We start from the raw sequence: 22,470 nt of genomic DNA on the forward strand, positions 1-22,470 counted from the left end.
ACTAATACTTCTAAAGCCCTGTACACACGGTCGGAGATTTCGACAACCAAATCCGTCGGATTTTGTCCGTCGAATTTTGTCCGTCGGATCTTGTCCGAAACTGTTGCATACACACGGTCGGACAAAGTTGTCGAAAAATCTGATCTTTCAAAACGTGATGACGTAATTTCGTTACGACGGGACTACATTCAGGCTAGTAGCCAATAGCTTTGATGTAGGAATTTGATCTGAGCATGCGTGGCACTTTGTCCGATCAAAATTCTCTACACATGATCGGAGTATGTCCGACCGGCCCAGTTGGTCGGGAAATATTTCCAACAAGTTGGAAAATTTGGTCCGACGGATATTCCGACGGAATCAGTCTGATGCATACCACACACAGTCGGATTATCCGACAACACGGTCCGATAGGACACATTCCGACGGATTCTCCGACCGTGTGTACAAGGGCTTAGACAAGTGTAAATTTCTGAGCAAGTTAAAGTGGAAGTAAACCCTTCTATCATTTTCAGTCAAGGAAGCTGCCATCTTGGCCTCTAAGCCCTTGTACACACGGTTGGACATTCTGACAACCAAATCCGTTGGATTTTGTCCGACGGATTTTGTCTGAAACTGTTGCATACACACGGTCGGACAAAGTTGTCGGAAAATCCGATTGTACATAACATGATGGCGTTATTTCGTTACGACGGGACTACGTTAAGGCTAGTAGCCAATAGCTTTGGTCTAGGAATTTGATCTGAGCATGCGTGGCACTTTGTCCGTCGGAGTAGGCTACACATGATCGTAGTATGTCCGATCTGAGCATTTTGTCTGAAAATTTTACGGACAAGTTGGAAAACTTGGTCCGTCGGATACTCAGACGGAAACAGTCCGATGGAGACCACACACTGTCGGATTATCCGACAAAACGGTCCGATAGGACACATTCTGTCGGAATCTCCAACTGTGTGTACAAGGCCAATGATTCTTCAACTGCCATAATGCTGCACATGTGATCAGTTATGAAACCAGCCATTAGATGGTTTGAAAGTTTGGTTGAGAGCACAGCCAATGTGAAAGTTAGCATTTCCGGCATGCCGGGAATGTAAGTGTTTTTTGAAACTGGGTTTACTACCGCTTTAAGTTTCTGTAAGCCATATTCAGAGGTGCTATTGATATTCTATTCTAAGGCAGCCTTTCTCGATGAATGTTCCTCCAGAGGTGGCTGAAGATTCCTTGAGCAACTTCTGTCTCTTAGATGAGTAACCACTGATAGCGACGATCTTTTTCGCTATCTGCAAAGGGGACATTATTCACAAATGGAATTAAAGAAGTGGTTTAGAGAAGGTATGAAAGTTCTTCAAGACAAGTCACAGGGAATGTGACTAACTACAACTAGTCTACATATATCATGACCTGGATGAATGAGAACCTTCACATTCATTTCTGTATGTATCCCCACTCTAGGTGCTTTCCAAGAACCTTCTAGTTTTGGTGACCCAATCTGATAGGCCCCTTTATATACATTATGCAGCCAAATGTTTCAGAGTCACTGACTATAACACCTACTTTTGTGTCCAAATTTACATGGATCCCCATCCAAATGAGGTCAGGTGTTTCCAGTGGAGGGTACTGTTATTAACTACAATATACAAAGACATTGTAGACAATTGTGCTCTTCCAACCTTGTGGTAACAGTTTGGTGAAGACCCTTGTCTGTTCCAGCATGACTGTGCCCCATGTGTACAAAGCCAGCTCCATAAAGCCATGGTGTGACTAGTTTAGTGTGGAAGAACTTAAATGGCTAGACAGAGTGCGGAACTCAACCCTACTCATCACCTTAGAATTGTAACAAGACAGGTCTTCAACAACCAAGATCTCTAAAGACATGGTTTGACCAGTTTGGTGTGGAGGAACACGAGTGTCCTGCACAAAGCCCTAACCTCAACCTTGGTGAACACATTTGGGATTAATTGGAAAATGTCAGGGCTTCTCAATCAACACCTCTAAAGACGTGGTTTGACCAGTTTGGTGTGGGGGAACACGAGTGTCCTGCACAGAACCCTGACTTCAACCCCACTGAACACCTTTGGGATGAATTGGAATGTCGATGGTGTGCCGGGTCTTCTTATCCAACATCAGTGTATAACCTCACAAATGGGTACAAAACTCCTACAGATATCATCCAAAATTTTGTAGAAAGCCTTCCCAGAAGAGTGGTGCCGACTCCATAAAGATATGGTGTGACCAGTTTGGTGTGGAGGAACTCAAGTGTCCTGTACGGAATCCTGACCTCAACCCTACTTAACTCCTTTTAAATAAATTGGAATGCCAATTGTGAGCCAAATTCATATTATTGCTCGTGATTTTAGAGTGGGGTTTCAAAACCAAGAATTATTCAATTACTGGGTCAGTCCATCCAAAAGTGATATTTTAGGTACAGATGGACCTTTGGTGGTGTATGTCAGCCCTGGCTTCTTATGTCCTAATTTAGTCATACGCAAAATTTTTGTTTGAAAATTGTAGTTCAATTTTTTGATAGCGGGGTTAAATTGAGGTTCACTTTTGAGTAGAATGTTCAAAGGAGCAAATCGTAAAACTTTGAAAGTAGTGTGAAAAAAATCCTACATACCTGAAACCTGTTTGATGCAGCTGGGGTTCCATTCAAATAACTGGTCTGGGCAAGTTTTTAATGGGTGTTTCAACTACATTAGTTGACTCTGTGATGGCAAGAAAGAATATTCTGAGAGTTTGCAGAAGCTCCATATGAACGTTCAAACAAAAATCTAATCGTGCATCTCCGGCTTTAGATACTCCATATGTGAGATCTCCCTGTCGCTATCCTCAACTTTGTTCCTGTCCACCTGGGGGTTTGGGTCGTCCCGCCCATCTTTGTTTGTTTGGGTCGTCCCACCCATCTTTGTGTGTTTGGGTCGTCCCACCCATCTTTGTGTGTTTGGGTCGCCCCCCCCATCTTTGTGTGTTTGGGTCGTCCCGCCCATCTTTTGTGTGTTTGGGTCGTCCCGCCCATCTTTGTGTGTTTGGGTCGTCCCACCCATCTTTGTGTGTTTGAGTCGTCCCACCCATCTTTGTGTGTTTGGGTCGTCCCCTCCATCTTTGTGTGTTTGGGTCGTCCCGCCCATCTTTGTGTGTTTGGGTCGTCCCGCCCATCTTTGTGTGTTTGGGTCGTCCCCCCCATCTTTGTGTGTTTGGGTCGTCCCACCCATCTTTGTGTGTTTGGGTCGTCCCACCCATCTTTGTGTGTTTGGGTCGTCCCACCCATCTTTGTGCGTTTGGGTCGTCCCACCCATCTTTGTGTGTTTGGGTCGTCCCACCCATCTTTGTGTGTTTGGGTCGTCCCACCCATCTTTGTGTGTTTGGGTCGTCCCACCCATCTTTGTGTGTTTGGGTCGTGCCACCCATCTTTGTGTGTTTGGGGCAACCCCCCCATCTTTGTGTGTTTGGGTCGTCCCCTCCATCTTTGTGTGTTTGGGTCGTCCCGCCCATCTTTGTGTGTTTGGGTCGTCCCGCCCATCTTTGTGTGTTTGGGTCGTCCCCCCCATCTTTGTGTGTTTGGGTCGTCCCACCCATCTTTGTGTGTTTGGGTCTACCCACCCATCTTTGTGTGTTTGGGTCGTCCCACCCATCTTTGTGCGTTTGGGTCGTCCCACCCATCTTTGTGTGTTTGGGTCGTCCCACCCATCTTTGTGTGTTTGGGTCGTCCCACCCATCTTTGTGTGTTTGGGTCGTCCCACCCATCTTTGTGTGTTTGGGTCGTCCCACCCATCTTTGTGTGTTTGGGGCAACCCCCCCATCTTTGTGTGTTTGGGTCGTCCCCTCCATCTTTGTGTGTTTGGGTCGTCCCGCCCATCTTTGTGTGCTTGGGTCGTCCCGCCCATCTTTGTGTGTTTGGGTCGTCCCACCCATCTTTGTGTGTTTGGGTCGTCCCCCCCATCTTTGTGTGTTTGGGTCGTCCCACCCATCTTTGTGTGTTTGGGTCAACCCCCCCATCTTTGTGTGTTTGGGTCGTCCCACCCATCTTTGTGTGTTTGGGTCGTCCCACCCATCTTTGTGTGTTTGGGTCGTCCCACCCATCTTTGTGTGTTTGGGTCGTCCCCCCCATCTTTGTGTGTTTGGGTCGTCCCACCCATCTTTGTGTGTTTGGGTCAACCCCCCCATCTTTGTGTGTTTGGGTCGTCCCACCCATCTTTGTGTGTTTGGGTCGTCCCACCCATCTTTGTGTGTTTGGGTCGTCCCACCCATCTTTGTGTGTTTGGGTCGTCCCACCCATCTTTGTGTGTTTGGGTCGTCCCACCCATCTTTGTGTGTTTGGGTCGTCCCACCCATCTTTGTGTGTTTGGGTCGTCCCACCCATCTTTGTGTGTTTGGGTCGTCCCACCCATCTTTGTGTGTTTGGGTCGTCCCGCCCATCTTTGTGTGTTTGGGTCGTCCCGCCCATCTTTGTGTGTTTGGGTCGTCCCGCCCATCTTTGTGTGTTTGGGTCGCCCCCCCATCTTTGTGTGTTTGGGTCGTCCCGCCCATCTTTGTGTGTTTGGGTCGTCCCGCCCATCTTTTGTGTGTTTGGGTCGTCCCGCCCATCTTTGTTTGTTTGGGTCGTCCCACCCATCTTTGTGTGTTTGGGTCGTCCCACCCATCTTTGTTTGTTTGGGTCGTCCCACCCATCTTTGTGTGTTTGGGTCGTTCCACCCATCTTTGTGTGTTTGGGTCGTCCCACCCATCTTTGTGTGTTTGGGTCGTCCCACCCATCTTTGTGTGTTTGGGTCGTCCCACCCATCTTTGTGTGTTTGGGTCGTCCCACCCATCTTTGTGTGTTTGGGTCGTCCCACCCATCTTTGTGCGTTTGGGTCGTCCCGCCCATCTTTGTGTGTTTGGGTCGTCCCGCCCATCTTTGTGTGTTTGGGTCGCCCCCCCATCTTTGTGTGTTTGGGTCGTCCCGCCCATCTTTTGTGTGTTTGGGTCGTCCCGCCCATCTTTGTGTGTTTGGGTCGTCCCACCCATCTTTGTTTGTTTGGGTCGTCCCACCCATCTTTGTGTGTTTGGGTCGTCCCACCCATCTTTGTGTGTTTGGGTCGTCCCACCCATCTTTGTGTGTTTGGGTCGTCCCACCCATCTTTGTGTGTTTGGGTCGTCCCACCCATCTTTGTGTGTTTGGATCGTCCCACCCATCTTTGTGTGTTTGGGTCGTCCCACCCATCTTTGTGTGTTTGGGTCATCCCCTCCATCTTTGTGTGTTTGGGTCGTCCCGCCCATCTTTGTGTGTTTGGGTCGTCCCACCCATCTTTGTGTGTTTGGGTCGTCCCGCCCATCTTTGTGTGTTTGAGTCGTCCCGCCCATCTTTGTGTGTTTGGGTCGTCCCACCCATCTTTGTGTGTTTGGGTCGTCCCACCCATCTTTATGTGTTTGGGGCAACCCCCCCATCTTTGTGTGTTTGGGTCGTCCCACCCATCTTTGTGTGTTTGGGTCAACCCCCCCATCTTTGTGTGTTTGGGTCGCCCCACCCATCTTTGTGTGTTTGGGTCGTCCCGCCCATCTTTGTGTGTTTGGGGCAACCCCCCCATCTTTGTGTGTTTGGGTCGTCCCACCCATCTTTGTGTGTTTGGGTCGTCCCGCCCATCTTTGTGTGTTTGGGTCGTCCCACCCATCTTTGTTTGTTTGGGTCGTCCCACCCATCTTTGTGTGTTTGGGTCGTCCCACCCATCTTTGTGTGTTTGGGTCGTCCCACCCATCTTTGTGTGTTCCAGCTCCTCCTATTACATTCTCCATAATTTAAAATAAAAACAATCCAGTCGGGATGTTGAAAGTCTCGCATAATGAACCTAGAAACTTAGGGCAGCAGATATCAATCCATTAAGGTCCCCATGAGACAAAAGAGATTGTCCAAAAGATTGAACTCCAAAATATCTTTTATTGGATGGTCTACTCTACTCTAACCCTTCAAAAAAATCTTGATTTTAATGAGGAACTTGCTTTAAGAAGCAAAAAAAAAACCATAAGCACCCCCTGAGGTCCTCATACCACGAGTTTAGGACCTATTTGAGGGTCTGTGGTTTCATGGGAAATTGCCATGAAAGAAGCCAAAGGGCACACAAACTGCAATCCTTCCCCGCTCCTTCTGTAAATTCTAGCGGTGCCTGTGGTTTTCCACCTAGAGCCGGGACGGATTCCTAGCAGCGTTGTTAGTGGTCGCTGTCTGTGCCGGTATCTCAGGGAGGTCCATAAAACATCATTCTTCATAAACCGTGTTTTCCTAAGGCTTACCACTGAGAGATTAGCTCCAGGGAAGGAGGTGACTTTATGGGTATTATTGGAACATTCCAGGCTGGAAATCACACACCACCTCCATGAATGATTTCACATTACTGCTGGGGTCAGCTTATGGATTCCGTTTTTAGGTCGCTATCGCAGAAACATCACTTTTCTTAGGCAGTTAGTGGAGGGGGTGATTTGTTATCCACTCTGTGATCTTTGCTTCATTATATGTTTAAAAAAAATAATAATATTATAAATAAATGAAAAAAAATAAAATTATATATTTTTTATTTATTTTTTTAAACATAAAATGAAGCAAACACCAGTAATATATAAATGAATATTTGAATAATAAAGTAAAAAAAAAAAATATTATAAATAAATTTAAAAAAAAATGATATATTTTTTATTTTTTACTTTTTTATTCAAATATTCATTTATATATTACTGGTGTTTGTAGTGAGAGCTTTTCATATGCTTTCTTTGCATTGTAACACTTTAAATCTCTTAAATAAAATAATTCAAAAAATAAATAAAAAGAAGGAGAAAATAAATTATAAAAATAAAGTGTCAAACAATTGTCCGACATCACGGAAAACCGTTCTCAGCTATCCGTTGAGGGCTTGAGGGCACATTTACTTCTTTGCAGTGCATTAACGCATATGTGTTATGTGTTCATTTTATTTATTTATTTTTACAAATTATTTATTATTTAGTTATGCCCCACCCTATTAGATTGTAAGCTCTTCCGAGCAGGGCCCTCTTAATCCTCTTGTATTTTATTGTATTATAACTGTATTGTCTTCTTTTTATATTGTAAAGCACTGCGTAAACTGTTGACACTATATAAATCCTGTATAATAATAATAATATAATCATTTTTATACTTTTTTTTTACTTTTTTTTATAAATTTTTTATAGATTTGTTTTTATTAAAAATTATTAATTTATGCAATTACAGTATAATTTTTCTTTACAAATTATTAAGTTAAGTATTTTTTTTATTATTTAGTTATGTATTTATTTTAATAAAATGTATTTATTTTTATTAATAATGAATGTATGACTGCAGGTGCAGTATAATTTTTTTGTATACATTTTTTATGTATTCATTTTTTTTTATTATTTATGTATTTTTTTTTATTATTTATGTATTTAATTCATACTATTTACCTTAAAATATTTTTGTTTGTATTATTTTTTTTTTAAATATTATTATTATGTATGCGTTTCTTATTTATGTTTTCATTTCTTTTGCATTGTAGGATAAAATCAGCGACACAATCTGGAATGAGATTGATGACATCAGAGCCTTTAAAATGCTGGACCTGGAAGAGTTTGAAGGAATGTTTTCGGCCTATCAGCGGCATCAGGTAGGTCACGTGACCTGCAGACACTTTGCGGCCCAATATACCGGGGCCCATAGAATTTACAATTTTCTTGAACCTGAAGTGACTGGTCTTCATTGTCTAAAACCAACGTAAGGTTTTATTCGCTGATTCGCCATTGTTACTCCTTAAAGTGCACTGAGAGCAATAAGAAGGCAGCCAGTACTGACCTTTCGAAAATGCAACATGCCTGGCCGCCTGGCCTTAGTAGTTTTCTGAGGCTACGTGGTAGTTTTTTTTAAAGGATAAGTCAACAATGGCAGCCTCCTTATTTATTTTAAGGCAAGATGGTATTAGGCTGCGGCTACCCTTTGGGTCTGGTATGGATTTTAAGGGGGACCCCACACAAAAATTAAAAAATAAAATGGCGTGGGATCCCCCCAAAATCCACACTAAACCCTTATCCAAGAATGCAGGCCAGGAAAGGGGTGGGGGGAGAGCCCCCCCTCCTGAACCATACCAGGCCACATGCCCTCAACACGAGCGGTTGCTTTGGGGCAGTGGAGGCTCTACCCCCCCCCAACCCCAAAGCACCTTGGACCAAGGGCCTCTTACCCACAACCCTGGCCGGTGGTTGTGGGGGTCTGTGAGCAGGGGGCGCTTGCTCGTCCCCCCCCTTTTCCTGGCTTGCCAGGCTGCCAGGATACCCATTCACATAGGGGGGGGGGGGCAGGATCTGGGGCTTCCAGATTCTGATAAGCTCCCTGCCCGCAGACCCCGACAACCACCAGCCAGGGTTGTTGGGAAGAGGCCCTTGTCCCCATCAACATGCAGACAAGGTGCTTTGGGGGGTTCCCCCCAAAGCACCCTCCCCATGTTGAGGGCAAGCAGCCTGGTATGGTTCAGGAGGGGAGGGGGGCGCTCGCTCGTCCCCCCTTTCCTGGCCTGCCAGGATACCCATTCACATAGGGGGCCAGGATCTGGGGGCCCCCTTGTTAAAGGGGGCTTCCAGATTCTGATAAGCTCCCTGCCCGCAGACCCCGACAACCACTGGCCAGGGTTGTCGGGAAGAGGCCATTGTCTCCATCAACATGCAGACAAGGTGCTTTGGGGGGTCCCCCCAAAGCACCCTCCTCATGTTGAGGGCAAGCAGCCTGGTATGGTTCAGGAGGGGAGGGGGGGCGCTCACTTGTCCCCCCTTTCCTACCCATTCACATTTCCTGGCGTGCCAGGCTGCATGCTCAGATAAGGGTCTGGTATGGTTTTTTGGGGCAGCAGCAGCAGCTCAGGATCCCAGTAGAGGGCAGATATGGGCAACCTGTCGGCCTTGGCATGACCACAAATCCCAGCATGGCGTGCAGACAGGTGATTGGCGGTGTGGTGCGGAGGAACACATGTGCTGGGCCAAAGCCAAGGACACGCTATGTCCTTGGAAGGGGCTAATCGCACACTTAGAAGTTATTTACAATAAAGTGAAAATAATATTTGCAAACATTTCGGGTTATCCAAACACACAATTCAGTTCTGTTTAATAAAAGTACGCAGACGGCACATCCGAGCCCCCGGAGTGACGGCACTGCGGTGTACGGCAGCCTTTCCTGCGTCACACAGGATCCGTAGACCGCGGCGGATGACGCACTCATCTGTCAGAATGAATCGAATGTACTTGGAGGACGCTTTATGGTAATTGGATATTAAAAAGTGGACCTAGAATTGGGTATTTATTGCATGCCAAGAAATGTGTCAGTGTGACCCGTTCCAGATATTTATCACAGAGATCACAGGACCCCCCCCCCCTCCATCCCCCACCCCCGGAAATGCCTCCATCTGCTTTTTTCTCCAGAAGGACAGACACCGGACACCAAGGACAGACACAGGACACCAATTATGGGGCACTATTCCTACTACATCATTTATCCCTAATGGTGACCCTGGATGATATAGCCCAGCGGTCTCCAAACTGTGGCCCAGGGCTGGATGCGGCCCTTTAACCACTTTATCCGGCCATATTTATCTACTGACACCAACAATAGGGCATAATTCCTGTCCCTGACACCAACAATCTGGCACGGCTCCTCCCACTAACACCATTGAAAGGGCAATATTCCTCCCACTGATATTAATGATGGGGCACTATTCCTCCCACTGACACCAATGATGGGGTACTATTCCTCCCACTGACACCAATGATGGGGCACTATTCCTCCCACTGACACCAATGATGGGGCACTAAACCTCCCACTGACACCAATGATGGGGCACTATACCTCCCACTGACACCAATGATGGGGCACGATTATTCCCACTGACACCAATGTTGGGGCACTATTCCCCCCCCCCCCACTGATACCAATGATGGGGCACAATTCCTCCCACTGACACCAACGATGTGGCACTATTCCTCCCTCTGATACCAACTATGGGGCATTGCTGTAGACACCAAGACATTTTCTACTCTCACTGGCTCTAGTCCAACCCCCTTAAAGTCTGAAGGACAGTAAACTGGCCCTTTGTTTAGAAAGTTTGGAGACCCCCCCTAATATAGACACAAACCCACTGCCGCTCTACTCCAGGCAATTATAAGACTTCATGCGGGTTCGTGGTGCACCCTGTGGCTCTTGCCAGGTTAATTCACTTGCCTATATTGATATAAGCGGCACTCGGCTTGCAGATAGCGTTTTTTCTTTATTTGGTCATAGGTAAAAGATTACCTACAAGAGCACAGCGCTTACGCGTTTCAGCCCAGTGAGTCAGGATAATTCCTGAACAAAGATGGTGCCATCCTTCTGGAAAGAAAAGCAGATGACGGTATTTTCAGGGGAGAGTACTGTGATGCAGATTATGTTTTTTTTTTTTTTTCATTAATACGTGGAAGTGTTACATTGTTACATTACGGAGCGTACTCGAAACGTGAAGGAACCAGATGACAGGTCCACTTTATCGATCTTTTTATTTCCTTGAACATTTGTTATCATCAGATATATTCAGTATTCCCCGTGTGGTTTTGTGGATCAGGCTTCATGGCTCCTTCCAATGCGGTACTCCGGGGGTTGGGAGTCTGCGCTCCATTGTGTCGACGTTCACAATCTGATTGTACATGTTGTAGAATTGCTGGCAGCTGCTTCTTGTATAAACTTTTTGTAACTTTGTTTCTGTGACTAATTTTTGGCATGTCTCCTTTCTTACCTGCGGCTGGCTGCATAGGACCTGCTCACTAACAACTCTCTAAAGCAGGTGAGTGAACTTCTCTAAATGGTCCATAATGCTAAACTCTCTGCCTTCCTTACAGCCAATCAGAACAGAGTTTGAGCTGCGCTCTCCGCCCGAGCCAAAAGCCAGTGAAGTATGTCCAAAGCCAAAGCTTTTTTTTCTTCATTTGGGACGGAGTAGGGTTGTAGTTACCCTGTCAGGTGTTTTTTTGGGGGTTTTTTTGTCACTAGTGTCTTACTAAGGAGATATACCTCCACTTCCTGCTTGTAGACACAACAGGAAGTGAGAGTAAATCTCTCCAATGTGAAGGAGATCTCCTCTTAGACAGTCGTCCCTGGAACAGGTGTCCTCATGGTGCCAACTCATTCCTCACTCTCAGTCCTGGTAGCACTGGTCATCAACAGTGCAAGGGGGGGGGGCAGTGGCTCCAGGTACAGCACCCTTATATGGGGTGGGCAGTGATTGGCAGTCGTCCCGGGCAAAGTATACTTATGTGGGATGGTGGTGCAGCACCCTTACATGGGTTGGAAATCAATGGCATTCGTACGCAGGGCAGCACCCTTACTTGATTAATGGCAGTTATCCCAGGCAGAGCACCTTTATGTGGGGTGGAGGTTGATGGTAGTCGTCCCAGGCATGGGGTTGGGGGGGCCAATGGGCATTGTCCCAGGCACAGTACCCTTACATGGAGTGGGGGGCACAGGGCAAGCATGGCATGCAAGACCTAGATCAGTGGTGGGCAAGTAGCGGACTGCAGCATCCCTTCTACTAATCTGTCGTTCTCTGTCTGCTGTTACAGTCAGTTCAATGTTACATTGTATCATGGACTTACAGACAGTTCAATGTTACATTGTATCATGGACTTAGCTCAATATTACATTGTATCATTGGCTTACAGTCAGTTCAATGTTACATTGTATCTTGGACTTACAGCAAGTTCAATGTTACATTGTATTATGGACATACAGTCAGTTCAATGTTACATTGTATCATGGACTTACAGCCAGTTCAATGTTACATTGTATCATGGACTTACAGTCAGTTCAGTGTTACATTGTATCATGGGCTTACAGCCAGTTCAATGTTACATTGTATCATGGACTTACAGTCAGTTCAGTGTTACATTGTATCATGGACTTACAGCCAGTTCAATGTTACATTGTATCATGGACTTACAGTCAGTTCAGTGTTACATTGTATCATGGGCTTACAGACAGTTCAATGTTACATTGTATCATGGACTTACAGTCAGTTCAGTGTTACATTGTATCATGGACTCAGCTCAATGTTACATTGTATCATGGACTTAGCTCAATGTTACATTGGATCATGGACTTACAGTCAGTTTAATGTTACATTGTGTCATGGACTTAGCTCAATGTTACATTGTATTATGGACATACAGTCAGTTCAGTGTTACATTGTATCATGGACTTAGCTCAGTGTTACATTGTATTATGGACATACAGTCAGTCCAATGTTACATTGTATCATGGACATACAGCCAGTTCAATGTTACATTGTATCATGGACTTACAGCCAGTTCAATGTTACATTGTATCATGGACTTAGCTCAGTGTTACATTGTATTATGGACATACAGCCAGTTCAATGTTACATTGTATCATGGACTTAGCTCAGTGTTACATTGTATTATGGACATACAGCCAGTTCAATGTTACATTGTATTATGGACATACAGCCAGTTCAATGTTACATTGTATCATGGACTTACAGCCAGTTCAATGTTACATTGTATCATGGACTTACAGCCAGTTCAATGTTACATTGTATCATGGACTTACAGCCAGTTCAATGTTACATTGTATCATGGACTTACAGCCAGTTCAATGTTACATTGTATCATGGACATACAGTCAGTTCAATGTTACATTGTATCATGGACTTACAGCCAGTTCAATGTTACATTGTATCATGGACTTAGCTCAGTGTTACATTGTATTATGGACATACAGCCAGTTCAATGTTACATTGTATCATGGACTTACAGCCAGTTCAATGTTACATTGTATCATGGACTTACAGCCAGTTCAATGTTACATTGTATCATGGACATACAGTCAGTTCAATGTTACATTGTATCATGGACTTACAGCCAGTTCAATGTTACATTGTATCATGGACTTACAGCCAGTTCAATGTTACATTGTATCATGGACTTACAGCCAGTTCAATGTTACATTGTATCATGGACCCTTTAAAAGGGCTGTGCTCATGGCGGTAGATGACAGGTTCTCTTTAATAGCAGAACCCCTCTAGATCGGAGGTGTTTGTTGACGCGATCCGTCCGTTCGGAACATAATGGGCGGAGATCGATGTTGGTGTTCTGACCTCTCCCGGTCTGGCGGTGCGGCGAGGTGAATTCCTGCGCTGACCTCTTCTCATTTCTCAGGAAAGTGTTACAAAACAAAAAGAAAACACAAATAACAGAAAACGAGCCAGAGGCGGCCTGGAACGCGTTCCTCAGACTCCGCCACTAATATTAAACAGGTGGGCCTGTCAGCGAAACATTAACCCCGCCAGTCATGGGTGTTGCTGTTCCAGCACCCGGCAGAAGGGGGCTTCACTCTCTGGCTAAAGGAGAACTCCAGCCTGGTGGTTTCTCAAGCTCCTTGTGATGTATAAATGCTCCTCATTGGAAAGCAATGTTCTATCTGTTGAATACATTGTATCATCTTGTAATATGTAGGTTGGCATTGTACACATTATGGTCCCAGACCCTTGGACACTGTTAACTCCACCCATGTCTTCCCACTTTTCAGGTGGGTGCACCTAAATTATGCCCACTTTATGGATCGAACCACCAATTGTGCCCACATTACGGGTTGGTCCCACCCAGGCCCCTACTTCAAAATATGTGGGCACCACCCATTTGGACCACTTTACAGGTTTGTCCAACCCAGGCCCCATCTCACAATATGTGGAGACCAACCATTCAGACCACTTTACAGGTTGGTCCCACCCAGGACCCATCTCAATGTATGTGGGGAACAACCATTCCGAACTTTTTACAGGTTGGTCCCACCCAGGCCCCACCTCTAAATATGTGGGGACCACCCATTCGGACCATTTTACAGGTTGGTCAAACCCAGGCCCCACCTCAAGATATGTGGGGACCAACCATTCAGACCACTTTACAGGTTGGTCCCACAAAGGCCCCATTTCATGATATGTGGGGACCACCCATTTGGACGACTTTACAGGTTTGTCCCACCCAGGCCTCACCTTTAAATATGCGGGGATCACCCATTCAGACTACTTTACAGGTTGATCCAACCCAGACTACATCTAAATAAATAGGGACCACCTACCCATGTGGACCACATTACAGGTTATTGTCCCACCCAGACTTTAACTCTAAAAATTTGTGGACCACCCATTCGGACCGCTTTACAGGTTGGTCCCAACCAGGCCCCAACTCACAATTTGTGGAGACCAACCATTCAGACCACTTTACAGGTTGGTCCCACCCAGGACCCACCTCAAAATATGTGGGAAACAACCATTCAGAACCTTTTACATGTTCTTCCCACCCAGACTCCACCTCTAAATATGTGGTGACCACCCATTTGGACCATTTTACAGGATGGTTAAACCCAGGCCTCATCTAAAAATATGTGGGGACCACCCATTCAGACCACTTTACAGGTTTGTCCCCTACCCTGGCCCCATCTTTAAATATGTGGGGACCACCCATTCAGACTACTTTACAGGTTGGTCCAACCCAGACTACATCTAAATATATAGGGACCACCTACCCATGTGGACCACATTACAGGTTGGTCCCACCCAAACTCTACCTCAAAAAATTTGTGGACCACCCATTCGGACTACTTTACAGGTTGATCCCACCCAGACTACATCTAAATATATATGGACCACCCATGTGGACCACATTACAGGTTGGTCCAACCCAGACTTTACCTATAAAATTTTGGGGACCACCCATTCGGACTATTCTACAGGTTTTATTCTGTAAAATAGTCAGAGCTTTAACCCTAAATGAAAATTGGTACAACGTCCAGCCGCTGCATATTTCAGCCTATCATAGATTTTGACTGAACGCTGCACCTGTGTCTTCAGGAAGCCTAAGACACTGGATTAGACGCCCAGGGGCCAAAATGGCTGTGTGCATGGACAGTCGCTCAAAATTGTGAACAGTAATATTAGGAGTGGGAAAGAAAATGTCCCATAAGCAGTACATCACAAAAAAAACCCTGTGTGTGGAAAGTGAAATCATTCTCAGCCCGGGCCCCATGGAGGCCACACCCCTCCCCAATGTCTTTGGTCCCCGCCACGGGGCTTAATCATTGGGATCCTCATGATTAGGCTCCATGGGCAGGGTGAAATGCATTAGGGTGTGGCCTGAGTGGAGGATCCCCATGATTACGCCCCAGGGGCTGGACGAAACATGTTGGGTGTGGCCTGGTTGGAGGATCCCCATGAGTAAGCCCCATGAGAGGGGTGAAACGCGTTTGAGTGTGGTCTGGCTGAGGCTGTTTTCACTTTCCATACAAACGGTTTTACTGTGATATGCGGCTTATGGGACCTTTATTTTTTCCCATTGATATTTACGAAGCTGGTAGACGTGTTTCATTGCCAAAAAATGTGTTTATTTACATTTCATTTATTTTTATTTTTTTCGTTTACCAGATCATTCATTATGATCGGTATTCATTATTTCGATAATTCGTAACTTCGGATGCATTTTTATGCGTTACGTACCATTCGTTTAGATGCGGCATTCGCTATTTCGGATAATTTGTAACTTCGGATAAATTTGTATTCGTTATGTTCACTAACACTATAATTTAATAGTTTATAACTATTATAGTTTTTATTATTATTATTTATTATTTAATAATGGTTTATAATGTCATTATAATAGAAAATACAAAAACGAAATTATCCAAAGGTTTTTCGTTCTTTTGGATTTTTTAATTTTCGTTCTTATTTTTGTTCTGATTTTCCAACTTTTGTTCTTATTTTTGGATTTTTGTTCTTATTTTTGGATTTTTGTTCTTATTTTATGATTTTCGTTCTTTCTGATTTTCGAATTTTTGGATTTTTGTTCTGATTTTCATTCTTATTTTCGTTCTTATTTTATGATTTTTGTTCTTATTTTTAGATTTTCGTTCTTTCTGGTTTTCGAATTTTTGGATTTTCGTCCTTATTTTCGGATTTTCTCTCTTTCTGATTTTCCGATTTTTGTTCTTATTTTCCGATTTTCGCTCTTTCTGAGTTTCGACATTTTCATTCTTATTTTCGTTCTTTCGGATTTTTGAATGTACGTTCTGTTTTTTTTCAGATTTTTGTACTTTTCTGATTCTCTTTCTTATTTTCAGATTTTTGTTCAGTCGGATTTTTCGAATTTTCGTTTTTATTTTCATTCTTATTTTCAGATTTTGCGTTCTTTCTGATTTTCGAATTTTCACATTTTCATTCTTTCGAATTTTCATTCTTTTCAGAAAATTTGTTTTCTGAAAATCTGAAAATTTTTCTGAAAAACGGAAAATAGTCTTTTCGTTAACTCGGATGCTCCTGAATGAACGAAAATGCAGAATTTTGATGAAAAAACGAATTCAGAACGAAACAAATTGCACGTGTCTAGAAGTTGGGGCGAGCCCTGTCCCTACCTGCACTCCCAGTGGCTGATAATAGAAGAGGACTTGTCGGAGCCTTGAGCAGTACCCTTAGCTTTGGCATAGGTTCACTAATAATAGGAGATCTCGTGCCTCTTGGGCATCCATGTCTTCAGGGCCTATTCACACTTGCATCCCAATTGATGTCCTTTTTGTGGCGTTCTGACAAGCGTTGTTGGGGCGCCCCCTCCCCAGTTCTTTGTCACGCACACAAATGCCCCCCCCCCCCCGCCTTTTCTTTCCAGTATAATTTTAGGCGACTCATGTTCTCTATTTATTAGGTGTTGCAGTGCTTGTGCCATACATGTCCATTGGGCTGCCACTGAAAATGAGCGCCATTGCGGCAAAATGTGCATACGCTGCGCGTTGTACCACGCATGCGAAAGTGTGAATGCGATGTCAATGTTGCTCGTGTACCATCGATTGGAAATATGTTATGACACTCTTGTGCCTCTCTCCCCCGACAGAAGGAAATGGACTCCATGGAGGATATTTACCTGTCTACACGGAAGGTCAAAGAACTATCTGTGATCGACGGCCGGCGGGCGCAGAATTGCGTCATTCTGCTCTCAAAGTAAGTTGGCGGCTAAACCACTAATCACTTCCTATGATGTCTGCTAAAGATTTACTGCTGGTAAAATTGTAGCACCGGGGCTATAGTAATGGGAGGCAACTCAGAGGTAGGCACGAGCAATTGTGCCCCGGGGGGGGGGGGGGGGGGCGCTTGGCGGGAGGTTTGCTCAACCCAACGGAAAGTCTGCGAACTCTAAATTTAAACAAAAAAATTAAATGAAACAAATAAACCCACATAAAAAGAATAAAAAAACAAAATAAGTCATCAAAATGGTTGATTGTCCAAAGAGCTAGCAATCAGAAATAAAGTAGACTTAGCTACCTGACCCTACTCATTCCCTATGCAGGTTGCCGGCTTTTCCTACAGCAGCTTCCGAGACACTATGGCTGCCCTGCGCCTCCTTTTCTATAGTGAGGGGGTTGGCACGTAACAACGCCCCCAGCACTGGGCCATTTTAAGACAGGTGACCTACCTTCTAGGGTCCACGCAGTACGTTATCGTTACTGTGAATTAGGGCTGGCGAATTGCCAGATTAGTTTGGCGGGTCCATAAACGGCAAAGGAGCTGGGTTCACCTGGAACCTCCATGGTAGACCCAATACCAAACCTCAACTCAATTCAGAAGCCACAAAGTGTATCTACACGCCACTTTGATTCCTTCATACCAGGGCGTCTCCAAACTTTCTGAATAAAGGGCTAGTTTACCGTCCTTCAGACTTTGAGGGGGCCGGACTGTGGTCAGTGTGATTAGAAAATGCTGAGGCATCAATGTGAGTAAAGAATGCCTCATAATTGGTCTTAGTGCCAGTAATAGTGCCTCATTGTTGGTATTAGGGGAAGAAAAAGTGCCCTGTCATTGGTGTCATTGGTAGGAATAGTGTCCTATCATTGGTGTGCCCCATTGTTGGCATCAGGGAAAGGAAGTGTGCCCTGCCAGTGGTGTCATTGGGAGGAATAGTGTTCCATCATTGGTGTGCCCCATTGTTGGTATCAGGGAAAGGAAGTGTGCCCCATCATTGGTGTAATTGGTGGAAATTGTGCCCCATTGTTGGTATCAGTGGTAGGAATAGTGTCCCATCATTGGAGTCAGTGATTAGAAAATGCCCCGGCATCAATGTGAGTAAAGAATGCCCCATAATTGGTATTAGTGGCAGTAATAGTGCCTCATTGTTGGTATTAGGGGAAGAAAAAGTGCCTTGCCATTGGTGTCATTGGGAGGAATGGTGTCCCCCATTGTTGGCATCAGGGAAAGGAAGTGTGCCCTGGGGAAGAAAAGGTGCCCTTCCATTGGTGTCATTGGGAGGAATAGTGTCCCATCATTGGTGTGCCCCATTGTTGGCATCAGGGAAAGGAAGTGTGTCCTGCCATTGGTGTCATTGGGAGGAATAGTGTCCCTTCATTGGTGTGCCCCATTGTTGGCATCCGGGAAAGGAAGTGTGTCCTGCCATTGGTGTCATTGGGAGGAATAGTGTCCCTTCATTGGTGTGCCCCATTGTTGGCATCCGGGAAAGGAAGTGTGCCCTGCCATTGGTGTCATTGGTAGGAACAGTGTCCCTTCATTGGTGTGCCCCATTGTTGGCATCAGGGAAAGGAAGTGTGTCCTGCCATTGGTGTCATTGGGAGGAATAGTGTCCCTTCATTGGTGTGCCCCATTGTTGGCATCCGGGAAAGGAAGTGTGCCCTGCCATTGGTGTCATTGGGAGGAATAGTGTCCCATCATTGGTGTGCCCTATTGTTGGCATCGGGGAAAGGAATTGTGCCCTGCCATTGGTGTCATTGGGAGGAATAGTGTCCCTTCATTGGTGTGCCCCATTGTTGGCATCCGGGAAAGGAAGTGTGTCCTGCCATTGGTGTCATTGGGAGGAATAGTGTCCCTTCATTGGTGTGCCCCATTGTTGGCATCCGGGAAAGGAAGTGTGCCCTGCCATTGGTGTCATTGGTAGGAACAGTGTCCCTTCATTGGTGTGCCCCATTGTTGGCATCAGGGAAAGGAAGTGTGTCCTGCCATTGGTGTCATTGGGAGGAATAGTGTCCCATCATTGGTGTGCCCTATTGTTGGCATCGGGGAAAGGAAGTGTGCCCTGCCATTGGTGTCATTGGGAGGAATAGTGTCCCTTCATTGGTGTGCCCCATTGTTGGCATCAGGGAAAGGAAGTGTGCCCTGCCATTGGTGTCATTGGGAGGAATAGTGTCCCATCATTGGTGTGCCCTATTGTTGGCATCGGGGAAAGGAAGTGTGCCCTGCCATTGGTGTCATTGGGAGGAATAGTGTCCCATCATTGGTGTGCCCCATTGTTGATATCAGGGAAAGGAAGTGTGTCCCATCATTGAAGTAAATTGTGCCCCATTGTTGGTATCAGTGGTAGGAATAGTGTCCCATCATTGGTGTGCACCATTGTTGGTGTCAGGGAAAGGAAGTGTGCCCCATCCTGGGTGCCATTGGGGGAAATTGTGCCCCATCGTTGGTATCAGTGGTAGGAATAGTGCCCCATCATTGGAGTCAGTGATTGGAAAATGCCCCGGCATCAATGTGAGTGAAGAATGCCCCATAATTGGTATTAGTGGCAGTAATAGTGCCTCATTGCTGGTATTAGGGAAAGAAAAAATGCCCTGTCATTGGGAGGAATAGTGTCCCATCATTGATGTGCCCCATTGTTGGTATCAGGGAAAGAAAATGTGCCCTATCATTGGGGGAATTTGTGCCCCATTGTTGGTATCAGTGGTAGGAACAGTGTCCCGTCATTGGTGTGCCCCATTGTTGGTATCAGTGAACGGAAGTGTGCCCCATCATTGGTGTCATTGGGGGGAAATAGTGCCCCATTGTTGGGGGTCAGTGAAAGGAATAGTGTCCCATTATTGGAGTCAGTGGGAAGAATAGTTCCCTGCAGTTGGGCTCAATAGTAGGAATAATGCCCTATTGTTGGTATCAGTGGGAGGAATAGTGCCCCATTGTTGGGGTAATGATAGGAATTACGCCCCATTGTTGGTGTAGAAGGAATAGTGCCTTATAGCGGTGGGAGGAATAGTGTCCTAAGGCCCTGATAAAGGCAAGCAAATGGGCACATCCGGTCCTCGGGCCGCAGTTTGGAGACCACTGTTCCAGACTGACATAAGCTGAGATCCGGTTTGCTCGCGGTTGCCGATCTCCGCGATCGCTATCTCAAATCGCTCTTTAATAGGTCCGAGTGTCTCTTCGATGGCCTCGTGTAATCGCTCTCAGAACTGGCAGGAACATGGCGGCTACTAAGGCAGCAGCACATCTGGTTCATCTTGAAGGAGCCGTAAACTCTGCAGATTGTGTTTCTAATTGCAGGCGACCAGCTGGATCTAATTGCCGTGAACGGCACATAAATCTCTGCGGGTAATTGGCCCCTCTATTTAGCCGAAACTGACACATTTTTCATTTGAAATTGCAGTTTCCATTCATTAAGATTTTTCCTCCCAACTATACAGCAAACGGGAGCTGGAGGTCCCGGGAATAATGAAGAGAAGGCTCTGCGTTCCGTGCGGCCAGCACCGTATTCCGTCTCTATTCATCTGACTTTATCCCCATCATTACACAGGACCCGCTCCCCCATATTGTCCCCATCATTGCACAGAAACCCCACCCCCACAGACCGCTGCATTACCCCCCCACCCAAGCGGTCTCACTTTGATAGTCTCCAGGGGATGTCAGGCGAACACCGGGCACACCCCGCCAAACCCTCTGGCAAAGAAGTTCTTCAGCAGGTTGATGGACATGGTGAGGGAGAGGGGTCGGATTGACTGTGCTCGGGACTGACCAAGGCCACTGATAAGGCAGTACAACCATCCCTCCTGTACCGGGCCCATCAGTACAGCCAACCCTCCTGTACCGGGCCCATCAGTACAGCCAACCCTCCTGTACCGGGCCCATCAGTACAGCCAACCCTCCTGTACCGGGCCCATCAGTACAGCCATCCCTTCCGTTCCGGGTCCATCAGTACAGCCATCCCTCCTGTACCGGGCCCATCAGTACAGCCACCCCTCCCGTTCCGAGCCAATCAGTACAGCCAACCCTCCTGTACCGGGCCCATCAGTACAGCCATCCCTCCCGTACCGCATCCATCAGTACAGCCATCCCTCCCGTACCGGATCCATGAGTAAAGCCATCCCTCCCGTACCGGGCCCATCAATACAGCCATCCCTCCCGTACCGGGCCTATCAGTACAGCCAGCCCTCCTGTACCGGGCCCATCAGTACAGCCAGCCCTCCTGTACCGGGTCCATCAGTACAGCCAGCCCTCCTGTACCGGGTCCATCAGTAAAGCCATCCCTCCTGTACCGGGTCCATCAGTAAAGCCATCCCTCCTGTACCAGGCCCATCAGTATAGCCAGCCCTCCTGTACCGGGCCCATCAGTATAGCCAGCCCTCCTGTACCGGGCTTATCAGTACAGCCAGCCCTCCTGTAATGGTCCCATCAGTACAGCCATCCCTCCTGTACCGGGCCCATCAGTACAGCCAGCCCTCCTGTACCGGGCCCATCAGTACAGCCAGCCCTCCTGTACCGGGCCCATCAGTACAGCCAGCCCTCCTGTACCGGGCCCATCAGTACAGCCATCCCTCCCATACCGGGCCTATCAGTACATCCAGCCCTCCTGTACTGGGCCCATCAGTACAGCCAGCCCTCCTGTACCGGGCCCATCAGTACAGCCAGCCCTCCTGTACCGGGCCCATCAGTACAGCCATCCCTCCCATACCGGGCCTATCAGTACATCCAGCCCTCCTGTACCGGGCCCATCAGTACAGCCAGCCCTCCTGTACCGGGCCCATCAGTACAGCCAGCCCTCCTGTACCGGGCCCATCAGTACATCCAGCCCTCCTGTACTGGGCCCATCAGTACAGCCATCCCTCCTGTACCGGGCCCATCAGTACAGCCAGCCCTCCTGTACAAGGCCCATCAGTACAGCCATCCCTCCTGTTCCGGACCCATCAGTACAGCAATCCCTCCTGTTCCGGGCCCATCAGTACAGCCATCCCTCCTGTTCCGGGCCCATCAGTACATCCAGCCCTCTTGTACTGGGCCCATCAGTACAGGAGGACCGGCTGTATTACCTTATTTCCAACACTGATCCCCCCGGCTTTCACCACCACTCTCTTACTCTGACTGCACTCCAGGGAAATCAGTTCTAGGATTTGTGCCCCCACCTGCTGTCTAGGGCCTCCCCATGTGTGGCCCTTCCCTGGCAGCGCTTTTGTCCTTTCCTTCACTCCTAGCAACAGCTGCTGAGGACACACAGGGGGGTTAATTTCAGTATGAGGGATGGCAACAAATAGGACAATAAATAGGTAATATCTACTGGCCCCTTCCTTTCATTAATGAACACAGTGAGCAATTGGTAGCAATCGCTCACTGTGTTCATTTATCACCGAAGCATAGTAAACTGTGTTTGCTATGCTTCACATTGGCAATGAACAGGAAGCCT

At 46.6% G+C, this 22,470-nt stretch overlaps 1 protein-coding gene across 1 annotated transcript in view; it reads left to right on the forward strand.

Moving 5' to 3' along the window:
• Window positions 1-22,470, forward strand: part of DAAM2 (dishevelled associated activator of morphogenesis 2) — a gene marked incomplete in the record, with an annotated part of 380,667 nt that overhangs the window by 287,096 nt on the left and 71,101 nt on the right. The window contains 3 exon segments of the mRNA XM_077485388.1: window positions 7,518-7,625; window positions 10,785-10,814; window positions 16,921-17,027. Of these exon segments, the coding sequence (XP_077341514.1) occupies window positions 7,518-7,625; window positions 10,785-10,814; window positions 16,921-17,027 (245 nt within the window).

Source organism: Lithobates pipiens, unplaced genomic scaffold (assembly GCF_037356315.1).
Source record: "Lithobates pipiens isolate NorthernLeopardFrog02 unplaced genomic scaffold, aLitPip1_a1.2 Scaffold_18, whole genome shotgun sequence".
NCBI classification, from domain to species: Eukaryota; Metazoa; Chordata; class Amphibia; order Anura; family Ranidae; genus Lithobates; species Lithobates pipiens.